This window comes from Mytilus edulis, chromosome 6 (assembly GCF_963676685.1).
Source record: "Mytilus edulis chromosome 6, xbMytEdul2.2, whole genome shotgun sequence".
Taxonomy (NCBI): Eukaryota; Metazoa; Mollusca; class Bivalvia; order Mytilida; family Mytilidae; genus Mytilus; species Mytilus edulis.
This window is the reverse complement of record NC_092349.1, coordinates 46,654,956-46,667,741: the sequence shown is the minus strand read 5'-3', so window position 1 is coordinate 46,667,741 and position 12,786 is coordinate 46,654,956. Positions and strand designations below refer to the sequence as shown.

The 12,786-nt window shown below is 33.2% G+C and overlaps 1 protein-coding gene across 9 annotated transcripts in view; it reads right to left on the bottom strand.

The window, feature by feature from the left end:
- Nucleotides 1-3,491: 3,491 nt before the first annotated feature.
- The window catches only part of LOC139527769 (nuclear receptor corepressor 1-like), an 85,772-nt gene continuing 76,477 nt past the window's right edge, over nt 3,492-12,786 (bottom strand). For 8 of the 9 annotated variants that reach the window (XM_071323429.1, XM_071323426.1, XM_071323428.1 and 5 more), the window contains 3 exons: nt 10,694-10,799; nt 10,070-10,216; nt 3,492-7,168 (listed from right to left, as the gene is read on the bottom strand). In XM_071323429.1, the coding sequence (XP_071179530.1) occupies nt 5,688-7,168; nt 10,070-10,216; nt 10,694-10,799 (1,734 nt within the window). In that variant the 3' untranslated portion in view covers nt 3,492-5,687. Of the gene's footprint in view, nt 7,169-8,034; nt 8,054-10,069; nt 10,217-10,693; nt 10,800-12,786 lie in introns of all 9 variants that reach the window. The other variant, XM_071323434.1, reaches the window with a different exon arrangement.

The window sequence follows — 12,786 nt, the reverse complement described above, 5'->3', positions numbered from 1 at the left end:
ATTGAAGAAACCAGGCTTATAATTCAGTATGGCAAATGCATGCCAAATGAAGGTTGCCCAATAATGGTTTACTTTTATAAATTGTTACTTGGATGGAGTATTGTCTCATTGGCACCTATACCACATCTTCCTATATCTATTTATCTTAATAACAAGCATAAGTGGAGCATGAATACAGTGGGTAGATCTAATCAATGACCAAGTTGAAGAGTATTAGTTTAAACATATTTATTTATAGTGGATTGGGAAACAAGTTTTGCAACTTATATTAATCCCTTTCCACTTTGCGGGTGCGAGTGCTGCCTTGTAGCGGCATTAGCCTACTCTTTTTCGAAATCTGCAAGGGTGTCTTTAAAATGCAAGAGATATGACTCTCTCTTAACACGGGTCAGCCATTTATCGTTCCCTTCAGACGGACTATCATCATTTCCTTAAGACCATACTCGCAGATGGTGTCAAGGGAGAGCCAAAAATTGAGTTTCTGAAATTTTCATCCCAAACGGGAATCGAACCAGGAACCTTTGTGTTAGTAGTCCGATGCACTAACCACTACACCACGGCTCTCATTGAAGAGCATTTGAACATATTGAGTTAAAGTACAACCATATTTGGTGTATTGGTTTCTTGCAACATTGCCATGTCCGTCAGACACATAGAGTCCACCTGACCACAACCTCATTTCATGGATAAGTGATCAAAGTTAAAGCTACGTGATTAGGGTTATTTCTCAAATACTATAAGCAGCAGGTAAATTATATGTGGTGACTGGAATGACTGTAATGGGTATGTTTCAGTCTGGCAGGTTTCATCTGACATTGACCTAATTTTTATGGTTCATTGGTCAATGTTAAGTTCATGTGTTTTGGTCTGTGTTTCAAGTACTATAAGCAATAGTTAACTGTGTTTGATGTATGGAATGACTTCATTTGGTATAAAGATAAAAGAAGATGAGTGCCAATGAGAAAACTCTCCATCCAAGACAAAATTTATATCGGTAAACCGTTATAGACCAAAGTACAGTCTTCAACATGGAGCCTTAGCTAATGACGAAAAAGCAAGCTATAAAGGGTCCCAAAAATTACAAGTGTAAAACTATACAAAAGTGAAAACCAACGGTCTAATTTATAAAATAAAAAAAAATGCTTTGCTGAGCGCAACCTGATACAACCACAGAGGTCAAACCTTGAACAGTTGGGGCAAATTTGGACACAATATTTTAGCTTGATACTGTCTGAATTTGGATTGAGATCAAATTTTTGACATTATATAAGTTTTTGACACAAAATAAATGTGGTCAAAGATCTAACAAATTTATTGGGCAATACTGTCACGTTTCATCTTGAAACTTTTCAAAAAATGGAAATTTGAAAAGTTTTGAAAATTTTTTTTAGGAATCCTTAAAAAAATTGTAAACAAAAAATCACCCCCCCCCCCCCCCCCCCCCCCCCCGCCTCAACTTATTGAAACCAATAATTATTGAGCAATAACCCCAAAACTCAATCCCAGCCTTTCCTTTGTAGTATGGAACCTTGTAGTACAATTTCAGAGAGTTCAATAAACCTAAAAACAAGTTCTTGTCTGGAAACTAGAAAAATGCTTCTTTTGGCCCATTAATATAAATTCCTACATGTTTGAGGCATTCAACCCAAAACTCAATCCCAGCCTTTCCTTTGTAGTATGGAATGTTGTGGTACAATTTCAGAGAGATTCATACACTTACACACAAGTTATTGTCAGGAAATGCTGGTTTTTTTAGCCCCTTTTTGGTCCTTAATTCCTCAACTGTTGGCCCCATAACCCCTAAAATAAATCTAGTGAACTACTTGTACAATTTTAGAGCAATCGAAATATTTATACACAAGTTATTATCCTGAAACTAGAAAAATGCTCGTTTTGGACCCCTAATTCCTAAACGATTGAGACTATATCAACCTTCCTTTCATGGTATTGAACCTTCTGAAAAAAATTCATAAAAATATTTTGGCAGTATAAAAACATCAAACACTTGTTAACTACATCAACAAGTCACAATTTGTAAAACTAAACCAAGAACAGCCTTCAACACAGAGGCTTTGCTTACACCTAACAGCAAGCTTTAAAGGGCCCCAAAAATGACTAACTAGAGTGTTAAACCATTGAAACCGGAAAACTTACAGCCTAATCTATAATTGAGGAATAAATACCTTTGAACTACATCAAGAAATGTCTGTCTGGCAGGTATAATCTGACCTTGACCTCATGTTTATGCTTCATAAGTCAAATTAATTTTTTTTCATTCCAGCATGCACACTCTTGTTGATAATAGAATAACCATATTTTGGAATAGCAAGATGAATTTTGTTATAGAAACTACATGTTTTTACTGGAAACCTTGATCTTATTCCATATACAAGTAAATCACAGTGATCAAGGTTAAGTTTTTGTGACAAGTTCAGTTCTTAGATTTAGCAGTACGTGAACTACATTTGGTGTTGGAATGATTGAAATGTGTACATGTCTGTCTGATAGGTTTCATCTAACCTTGACATATTTTCACGGTTCATTGATTGATGTTAACCACAAATCTTTTTCAGAAACAATAAACAATAGTGAGCTACATATATCTATACTATTAAACGAGAAGACCTCATTTTGTGTGTCGCTTCTCTTCTTTCCACAATAAATTATTCCTCATGCCTCTGTGTCCTATAGGTACCATGCACAGTCGCATTTGTCATCCATTCTTATGATTATTCAATTTGGGTTATTTTGGGAGAAAAACGAAAAAAAAGATGTCCGGATATAGTTCCGTCATTAGACATAATTTTAAGTCAGAATAGACATCCAGTTTGCGTTTTTCTGTTTACTTTGATACATGAATAAAGTGTATTTGCTGTCATGTTCAAGTTTACTATCCACGACAGTCACAGGGTTTATTAAATAGAGAGTAATGAGTTTTCATAATATTCTAAATGTATGGTAATATTGAAATTAATAGAAAACTAAACCAGATGCTCCGCAGGGCGCAGCTTTATACGACCGCAGAGGTCGAACCCTGAACAGTTGGGGCAAGTATGGACACAGCATTTAAGCTTTATACAGCTCTGAATTTGGATTGTGATTAAATACTTGTCACAACATAAGTTTCTGACACAGAATGAATGTGGTCAAAGAACTTCAACTTAAAAACTTAAAAATTTTAAATTGGACATTTACCTATTATGATCCAATATCCAAGATCTAAATACACAGTTAGATACAGCATATCATAGAACCCGAAGAATGGAGTTCTACTTCTTTACCTTTTTGAGTTGATATAATTTCTGAATTTGATTGTGTCATTTGACGTTTTCTTGCATCTTTTATTCACATATATGTAATTTTTTTCAGAATTTCCTATGAAATTGTCTTTTGACATGGACTTAAGTGTTTGAGATGGTGAATGTACTAATGTGTGTCATGGATAGATAACCCATATCTTTTGTTTTTCTATTAATGTAAAAGGCAAACCATTAAATGACTCAACATTTATTTAATATTCAGCTTGAAAATAAATGCTACAACAAATTTTACATGGTAAATTTGATCACATGATTCACCTGACAGTTCAATCTTGATCACATGACATATCTATTTCAACATTACATGACTGCTAAATATACATGTCAATACCAGAAAATAAAAGTGAAAATAAGTACATTAGTTACATGATTTTTGTTAAATTTAATGATGCCCTTTTAAAACATTGCGTATAAAATAATAAATGAATTGCACGCCTTAACTTTAATGTCTCCATTAAACAATTCTATGAATCTTGTCACTAGCTTTCAACATTTCTTTAAGAAAAATACACACTGAATGAAAATTAAAACCACACAGTGTGGGATATTTCAAATAACAAACAAGTGCATGGAGAAACACACACATACATCAACAAATAATAATTTAAACTGTCTGAAAAAGCATACTTAGTACATGATAGTTTTCTGAAAACCTTGGACATAAAACAATCTTTATATTTTTAAAATAAACTTGCTTATCTAATTTCAAACACAAAACCAGATGCTCCGCAGGGCGCAGCTTTAAACAACCGCAGAGGTTGAACCCTGAACGGTTGGGCAAGTATTTTCAAACACAAAAAATCTTCCACATGTGTACACCATTTCCATAGCAACTGGTAAAATTTATCATATAATTCATCTGACACATCATGTGACCAGGCCAGTTCCCACTAGCTACTATTGGCTATTATCATGTCATGTGATCAGTTCCTACTAGCTACTATTGCCTATCATCATGTCATGTGATCAATAAATAATACCATAATATCTCTATAACAAAAAAATATATACAGCAAACAGTTCTACCAGCGAACAATATACAAAATTCACAAAACTGAGTCTCTTAAAACCAAAGCAAGATGATAAGCAAAATAAATCTGATTCTCGTATATGAATTTAAAAAAAAAAAATCATTTTCTTTTCCTATACTATGTATATTAGAAAAAAGTATGATTTTGTGTTTGAAATTATATGATGTCAGTAGTATTTTGTTTAACAAAGGTAAGGTTATTTAGTGTAAAACATAACTGTATAATTTTACGGTTTGAAAAACAAGAAAGGAGACTCAATTTAGTGGATCATTTTAAAACAAAATAATACTAAAATAAATTCTTGAGATAAATTTAAAATCTGTCATAACAACTGTACATACTGTGTGTTACAATAACTTATCAAAAATATCTGATATTGGAGCAAAAAAATATAGCACTGGAAGAGGACATAATAACCTATTTACAGCTGAAATCAACCAAATTATTTAAACATGATCACTTCTTATTTGATTTGATAATAAACTGTTTTGTAAAGTAAAGTCATGTTTTGGGGTCTTAACTGAGCTTAAATTTGGACTACTAAATAATATCAATTATGCACATCTCTTTTTGTCTTCCTTAAATCAAAAAAACTAAAAATAAAAAAGCTATGGTTTTACAAACCCATTAACTCTCAATATTTTGTTTTTACCTTGGAAGTGAATCTCAATCTATATGCAAACTTATTCTGTTGTCTTATAAACTACTGTCTTAAATACTGTAAGTTAAAATCTCATTGATAAAACAAACATAAAACAAAACATGAATGCAAGCAATAAAATATCATCTAACTAAAAAATAATCATTATACAAGCCAAAAAACTGTATATCCCTTTTGATCTAGAAGCACAGCTTGTTGATCTATGGTTTGATACTACCAATGAGTTTTTATGAAGTTTTATGTATTACCAAAAATGCAACTGCCAAAAATTGTGAAATTTTGCTTTTGGAAAAGAAACTGACAGTCAAATGAGAAACAATCTTTATAAATAGAAACAAAATTAAACTGAATAATCTTTTGCAGTTGATTTACAAATTCGGTGGCAATTTTTTTTCTGTAATTTTGAGTGAAGCTTTTTTTCACCTATAAATATTACTAAGTTGAATAACATGTGGTCACATACTTTAGTGAGTATTGAAAACGAATGATATGAAACATAGATTTCATCAAAAAATTCTTGAAAATACTTTCCCAAAATTCAAATAAACAGACAATACAAAGACAGAGTAAATACATTATCAGGGCTCTTGACATTGCAGACGACAGTTATTCATCATTATCAGATAAAGTCTCATATTAATACATCATCAGGGCGCTTGACATTGCAGATGACACTTATTCATCATCATCAGATAAAGTCTCATATTTTGCCAATAATAATGGAGCTTGTTCCTGAGTCCAGTATGACCTTTCTGACTCATGTGACATACTGGATACAACCTGGTTTCCTGTTCCATAAGACATACTCATTTGTGATGAGCTCACTGGTTGATTGTTACTGGTGACGTCTGAACTTGAATGGGGTCGACTTCCTTGATCGGGTGCACTAAAATGTGATGATTCTGGAGCTCCACGTGGACTCCTTGATCGTCCATAAGACATGGGAAGTATGCCACTGTCTGGGGTCCGGCTTTGTGAAACACGATCTACATTGTCATGGATGTCAGAACTACTCCTAGGACTGTTATCACTGTCACGAGATGACCTTGAAGACTTAGGTCGGTCTGGTCTTGGTGAAGAAATGTTTGATGAACTGTCAATGGTGCCCGATTCTTCAATCACCATTCTATCAGAGTGAGTACTGTCAACACTTGGATGGGATATATTTGAACTCTCCTCAACTTCCATACCCTCATGTTTGGAAGATTTACGTGAGAATCTGCCATCCATTGAACTTTGATCAGCACTAATGTGAGAACTACCAACATGTGAATCACTTCTGTCAGCTGTCATTGTTACATCACTAGAGCTTTGTATCTGACTTTCATTTGATCTTGCCTGTTCTGAATGAGAACCACGACTATTTTCTGAACTATCAACAACACCACGTCTTGGACTTCTAGTGCTTGGGCTTCTTGTGCTTCCAGAAAGTCCTTTATAACCACCTTTAACTATAGGCCTATCATCATCTGGACTATCAGGAAAATCATATTCAGATCTTGGACCTTTTTTCTCAGAACTTGAAGCTTTTTGAATTTCAGATACAGTTGATTGCGTCACTTTTTGGTGTTCCCTCGGCACACTCACATTTTGTGTCTTGCCCATGGTCTCCTCCTGCTCTGGGCGAGCTCTAGATCTACCCAAGAACCTTTTCTTACCAGTGTGATAAGATGCAGGATTGGTTGAACTTTCTACTCCTTCGTTGAACGAGGAAGAACCAACCTGCTGTCTGAATTCTCCTTCCTGATGGTAACTCTCCGATGGCTGAGAAGTACTTGTTGGATGAGACTGCACCATTTCTCTCTGTCTGTACTGTGATGACTCCGGTTGCTGCTGAATCGGCTGAGCAGCCATTGGTGAATGAGACCGTGATGTTGACATATGAGGGTGTACTTGTAATCCATGAGGTGCTGGCAATTTCTGACCTGGTTGATTACGTTGATGCATGGGCATGTTGGCTGATGGAGGTCGCTGTTGTTGACCTGGCATTAAAGATGGCTGCTGTTGCTGAAGATTTGATTTTGGTGATTTATCTTGTGTATTATCCTCACTCAAAACTTCAGCAATTTTGTTTTTGACATAGTCTAGTGTAGAAATATCCGAGGACACATTGGAGCACTCTGAAGAATGAGGTGACCCAACATTTGATCTTTCTTCTGAAAACAGAGAAAATATACACATTAAAGTAAGATGAATTAATAAATCAGAGTTACATAAGTCTCTAACATGGAGACTGATGGCAAATTTTAGGAAGCTTTTATATGTAGTTCCCTAGAAAAAATGCAAGACAATTTCATACATCATAATAATGAGTTCAACTATTCAAATTTTCCATATACAGGAGGAATCTGAAACTGCAATACAGGGCATAGCATGGTCGCATAAACACGGATACCAAACTTGAGGTAGCACTTATTTATATTTACCAAATAAATGGAAATTATCATGATAATGTTTTAGAATATATAAGAATACGTAAACAGGAAGTTAAAGATAATTGTATCTGAAACTGCATTACACAGTAAAGCATGTTCATATTAAGACTGATAGCAAATTTCATGAAGCTCTTATTTATAGTTCCTGACAAAAATGGGACAGATGAACATTTAGAATACAGAAGTAAAACAGTATACCCAGTTTTTAAATTTGGAGCAGGGGGATATAAAAATCAGAATTTTAAAACTTGCAGAAATAAATGATAAATATATGAACTTAAATAAATATTGTACTGTTGATTTAAAACATGTTTTTTTTCATGGCATATAATTACATAGATCTACAAATAGCAGTATATTATAAAAATGGTAAAACTTTGCAAAAATTTTTCTCTTACATGTTGAGAAAATATGATTCCCACCCCTTGCCAAAAAAGGTATTGATACAAAAAGTGTGTTATATGTCTATTAATTTTCAGGCAAACATTTATTTGGGCAACATTGCCAAATCTGCCTTAAAACATGTATAATGTCATGTTAATGTTGTATAGGTTAAATTTGGGCGTTATACCTAAGCTAATACTTACATTTCTGAAAGCTTTTATTCTGAAGTTTAAAAAATCATTAATTCTAGCACTAAAAATATTATTTCAATTTCGTTTTAACAATTTTTAAACTAGGGACAAAACTTTTCCCTTCCTTCAATATTCATTAAAGAACTATAGTTTATTTTAAAGAGCTAAACAGTTTCATTATCAAGATTTTTTTACCCTCAAAAGTTTGAAGATTTAGTTTACACTGTACAAGGAAATAAAAAATTTAAACAAAAAAGAACATGCTGTGCCTATTCATGCTGCTGTTTCAAAATTCTAAAAGTTTGTAACTTAGAATTACAAAATATTTTCTTAACTTTTAGTGTGGCCATTTAATACATTTTAGCTTTTTGTAAAAAAAATACATTCTAAGATAATTGGGCATACAACATTATGGGCTGAATCATATCAGTGCATTTAAAATTATATACAATTTTTGAATTTATCCCCAAAAAATCAATTCAATGTATGATGGGTGTAAATGAAATGAAATACAGTTGTACATAGCTGATTATTCAGTAAATTAATGCCATCATAAATAACAGGGCTGTTTCCAATTAAACATATACATTTCTATATTTATTTCACAGTTCATTCATAACAATTTATTTTTCCTATTGTTACAGGTCTGCAATTAATTTCCTTTTGCTGTTGAATGTGAATATTAACATATAAAATTATCTGTCTTATGTGTCATTCAACCCTCCTATAGTTGTATGGTAGTATGACAAGTAATAACAATGCTGTATGATTTTGGAAGGTTTTTAAAATTGTTATGTTAACACAAATGAGTAATTTGGGGGGAGAGCATTTTTTTCTTTTATGAAAATAACCCATGCAAATTCAGTAAGAAGACCCATCACAGATAATATTGTTGTTCAGAACTGTATTACTATTCACATATAAAAGAACAAACCCATAATAAAAGCAAACTTTAAAATATAAAAAAAATCAAATCATCAGATGTTTTACATTATTCTATTATTTCAGAACCAGTTTATTACATTTTATTACAAACTTATTTGTTAGCAAATAAAGTCAACATTTTAATTGTTATTTATATCATTGTATATTGAACTATTTCTAACAAACAACTATAAAAATCTTTTTGGAAAAATAGCCTTAGATAGATGCATGATTTTTTTTTATTAGTTATTGGCTTTGAACTAGTTGTCAGTAACTGCGAGTACTCTCAGATCCGTGTCTTTTTTATGTTGGGATGTACAAGCCCTTAGCCATATACACTATTTTTTTTATATATATGTTTTTTTATTTGTATCCATCTGATGAGTTAATCCTTTTTCAACTGATTTTTATAGTTCGTTATTATGTTGTACTGTTACACCACTGTCACAGGTTAGGGGTGGGTTGGTATCCTGCAAACATGTTTAACCCCACCACATTCTGTATGCATGTGCCTGTCCCAAGTCAGGAGTCTGTATTTCAGTGGTTGTAGTTTGTTGCTGTGTTACATATTTGTTTTTCTTTGTACATTAATTAGGTCGTTAGTTTTCCTCATATGATTTTTGTTACATTTGTCATTTCAGGTCCTTTATGGCTGATTATAGTGAAGGCCGTACTGAGATCTATAGTTGTTAATTTCTGTGTCATTTGGTCTTTTGTGAAAAGTAGTCTCATTGGCAATCATACCACATCTTTTTTTTTATGTTAACCATGTGCAGAGCCTTTTAAGTAGTTTTTGGTTACACCATTGAAGGAAATGTGGAAGGTTAGGAAGATAAGTTTTATTTTTGGAAAGGGTTTGTGGGTCATACATAGTTGTATGTCCCTTTAATATAAAAATATAAAATTTGAAGAACTCGCTGCGATTTTGAAATGAAGAACAGCAATCAAAGCCCTGTTCCTTTGCCTTGTGTGTGTGTTTGCTGTCCATGTACTGATTTTGTGTCATGAATGGAAACCCCATATCCTTCCTGTTCTATTAGTGTAAGAAGGAATTCAGGTTGTGAGGTGATTTTTGTAGTCCCTTCCTACCCTCCCAAATCCACTTGGATGGAATAGCCCTTACCTTGTTTAGGTTTGGCGAGTAAATTAGAGATGTGTTGATGACTAGCAGCTACTGATGAGGTCACATGCATTGAAGATGCCCTTGACCTTGGAGATCGTGGAGGAGATATTTTTGTTGACTGGGCTTCACTGTTGCTTTCAACACTCCCTAAAAGAAAGAAAACATATTAGCAACCATTAACTTTTTATTTAAACCTTCATTATATCATATATTTTTTTAACTTTCTGTGAACAATTTCACTACTCGCTAGTGAGTGACATGTTTCCATTGTTCGATTCATTCTAATTTTTGGTCTTCAATGCTCTTCAAATTTGTACATTATTCAGCCATTTTAACTTTTTTTATTAAAGCATCACTGATGAGTCTTTTGTAGACAAAAGGTGTGTCTGGCACACATTCAAAATTTTAATCCTGGTATCTATGATGAGTTTATTTATATCAGAATAGTTGTTGGATCTGTTATTTTACTGATTGCATCCTATCTTCCCAAGGGGGATAATGCAAGCATAGCAGGAAAAGATAACCCATTCTCATTCATGCAGAATGTACACACAAACAGGAAAATATAATGCCCCTACAATCATAGTCAGGATGTAAAAAAGACAGAATTGAGTATAAACTAACCAGCCGATGTATCCAGAGGAACTCTGGGAGAATGTGATTGATCAGGTCGTTTCCTATCCACATCCAAGTCTTTCTGTGGCATGCCATCACTACTGTGTTCACCCTCCTAAAAATCATAAAAATAAAGTGGTTTTTATAAATCTAAATTCATTTTGTCAGAACCAGGCGCGGACCCCCCCTTTTTTTTGGACGATTAATGCATTTGAATGGGGACATGTAATTGGAACCCCCCCTTTGTCCTGGGTTAGGAACCCCCCCTTTTTAAAATGGCTGGATCCGCCCCTGAGAACCATTCAAAAAAATTTACACACTATAGTTCTGTTTTGGAAGAAACATAAAAGACGAATATTGAAGTACTAATAATATTTGTAACTACTGTTTATTATTAAAACGTTGATACTAAATACATTGCCTTTTTCAATATTATGTGATATTCAGCTGACAAAAAGCTTTTTTTTACCCGACTAAAAAATCTGGCTTTCTTCAAAGATTCTTGCTATAGAAGTTGGAATTAAAAGACATAAGGCCACACCAATTTGATTCCTTGTTTGACAGACCCGCCCGCACCTATTTTTTCAAAACAGAATTTTTATATTTTTTTTATATTCCCGCTTCCCGCATCCTGAAATGTAATCATGTCCATTTCCCGCACCATTTTTTTGTTGTAAATATTATAAAAAGATATCAACATTTGTTTTGAAAATCACAGTCTAACCTGTATATAACGATTTTAAACATAAAAGCACCCCACCACACTGTGTAAATATCTGTGAGAATATTTGTTTTAGCATGAAACCTATTTATGCAAGGGACTGCTCTGATATAAATTTACAACAGCGGAAAAAAAATTTGGTTTCTTCCCCCTTTACTTATATTCCCTATCAAAAAATGTTCGTTGTTAGAATAAAGTACAAAGAACTTCTGAAGGATTTGCCTTCAACTGCAATTATATTATATGCTGGCAAAACAAAACTATCCATAGCCGCTGCATGCTTATGCACCTGTCCTGATTGATTCAGGGGCCTGTCGTTCAGCAGTTATCGTTTGTTGATGTTGTTCATTGGTAATTTCCCGTTTGGAGATATAAATTAGATCGTTGGTTTTCCTGTTCGAATTGTGTACGCTAATAATTTTGGGGTTCTTTATAGCTTGCTGTTTGGTCTGTATCAAAGCCCTGTGTAAAAGGCCGTACTTTGACCTGTGTTTGTTATTATCAGGTTGAGAACAACCCTCCCTCAGACAAGGGGTCATTTTACTGATGTAGAAAAGAAAATAGAAATACCAAGGATTTGTCTAGTTCTTCTATACAAAACCTTTGAAAACTTAGGATTTTGTACTCAAAAAGAGGAGAGTTACATCATATTTTAAACAACTTTTTCTAAAAGAGGGGTCCACTTATTTTGAATAATATTAAACTGTTAAAGTAAATGTGTTAATTTAACATGGTATAAAGTCCAGGAATATTACAAAATTCTTGGACATGTTTTTACCATTTAATACCAGATAGATATATAGTTCTTTGAGAAAATATGAGCCCTTTTGTACAAACAAATATATTATAACTTATATTGATCCCTCATAAAACATGTAAAAGGGATATTTATAACATTAAGGGGTTGCCCCCAAACTGATTATGACTTGGATGGAGAATTGCCTCATTGTCAGTCACACATACATAGACCAGATTTAATTATTTCTTGGTGAACAATGGTGAACAGGGCAAAAATACTTCAGAAATTAAAGAAATGTCAAACTACAAGTGATAAATCAAGTTTTAATATTGTCAAAACCTACTATTTTATGTTTACAAAAAAAAATTATAATCGCTCACTTTACTTTTCAAGCTTCGCCTCAAAAATTTGCAAATTAAATATTTTTTTATTAAAATTTTCAAATCGCTCGCTCGCCCCAAATTTTGGAGTCCAAAAATCCGTAGAACAAGAAATTAAATTGGTGTGGCCTAATGTCCAGTTGCAAATATTTCATGTATATTCAGAACAATAGTTAGAAAAGCATGACTTTATGAGATATTGATCTGTGTCCACATTTAATATTAATATGGGTTTTCAATATCAGCATTAATTCACTTGATA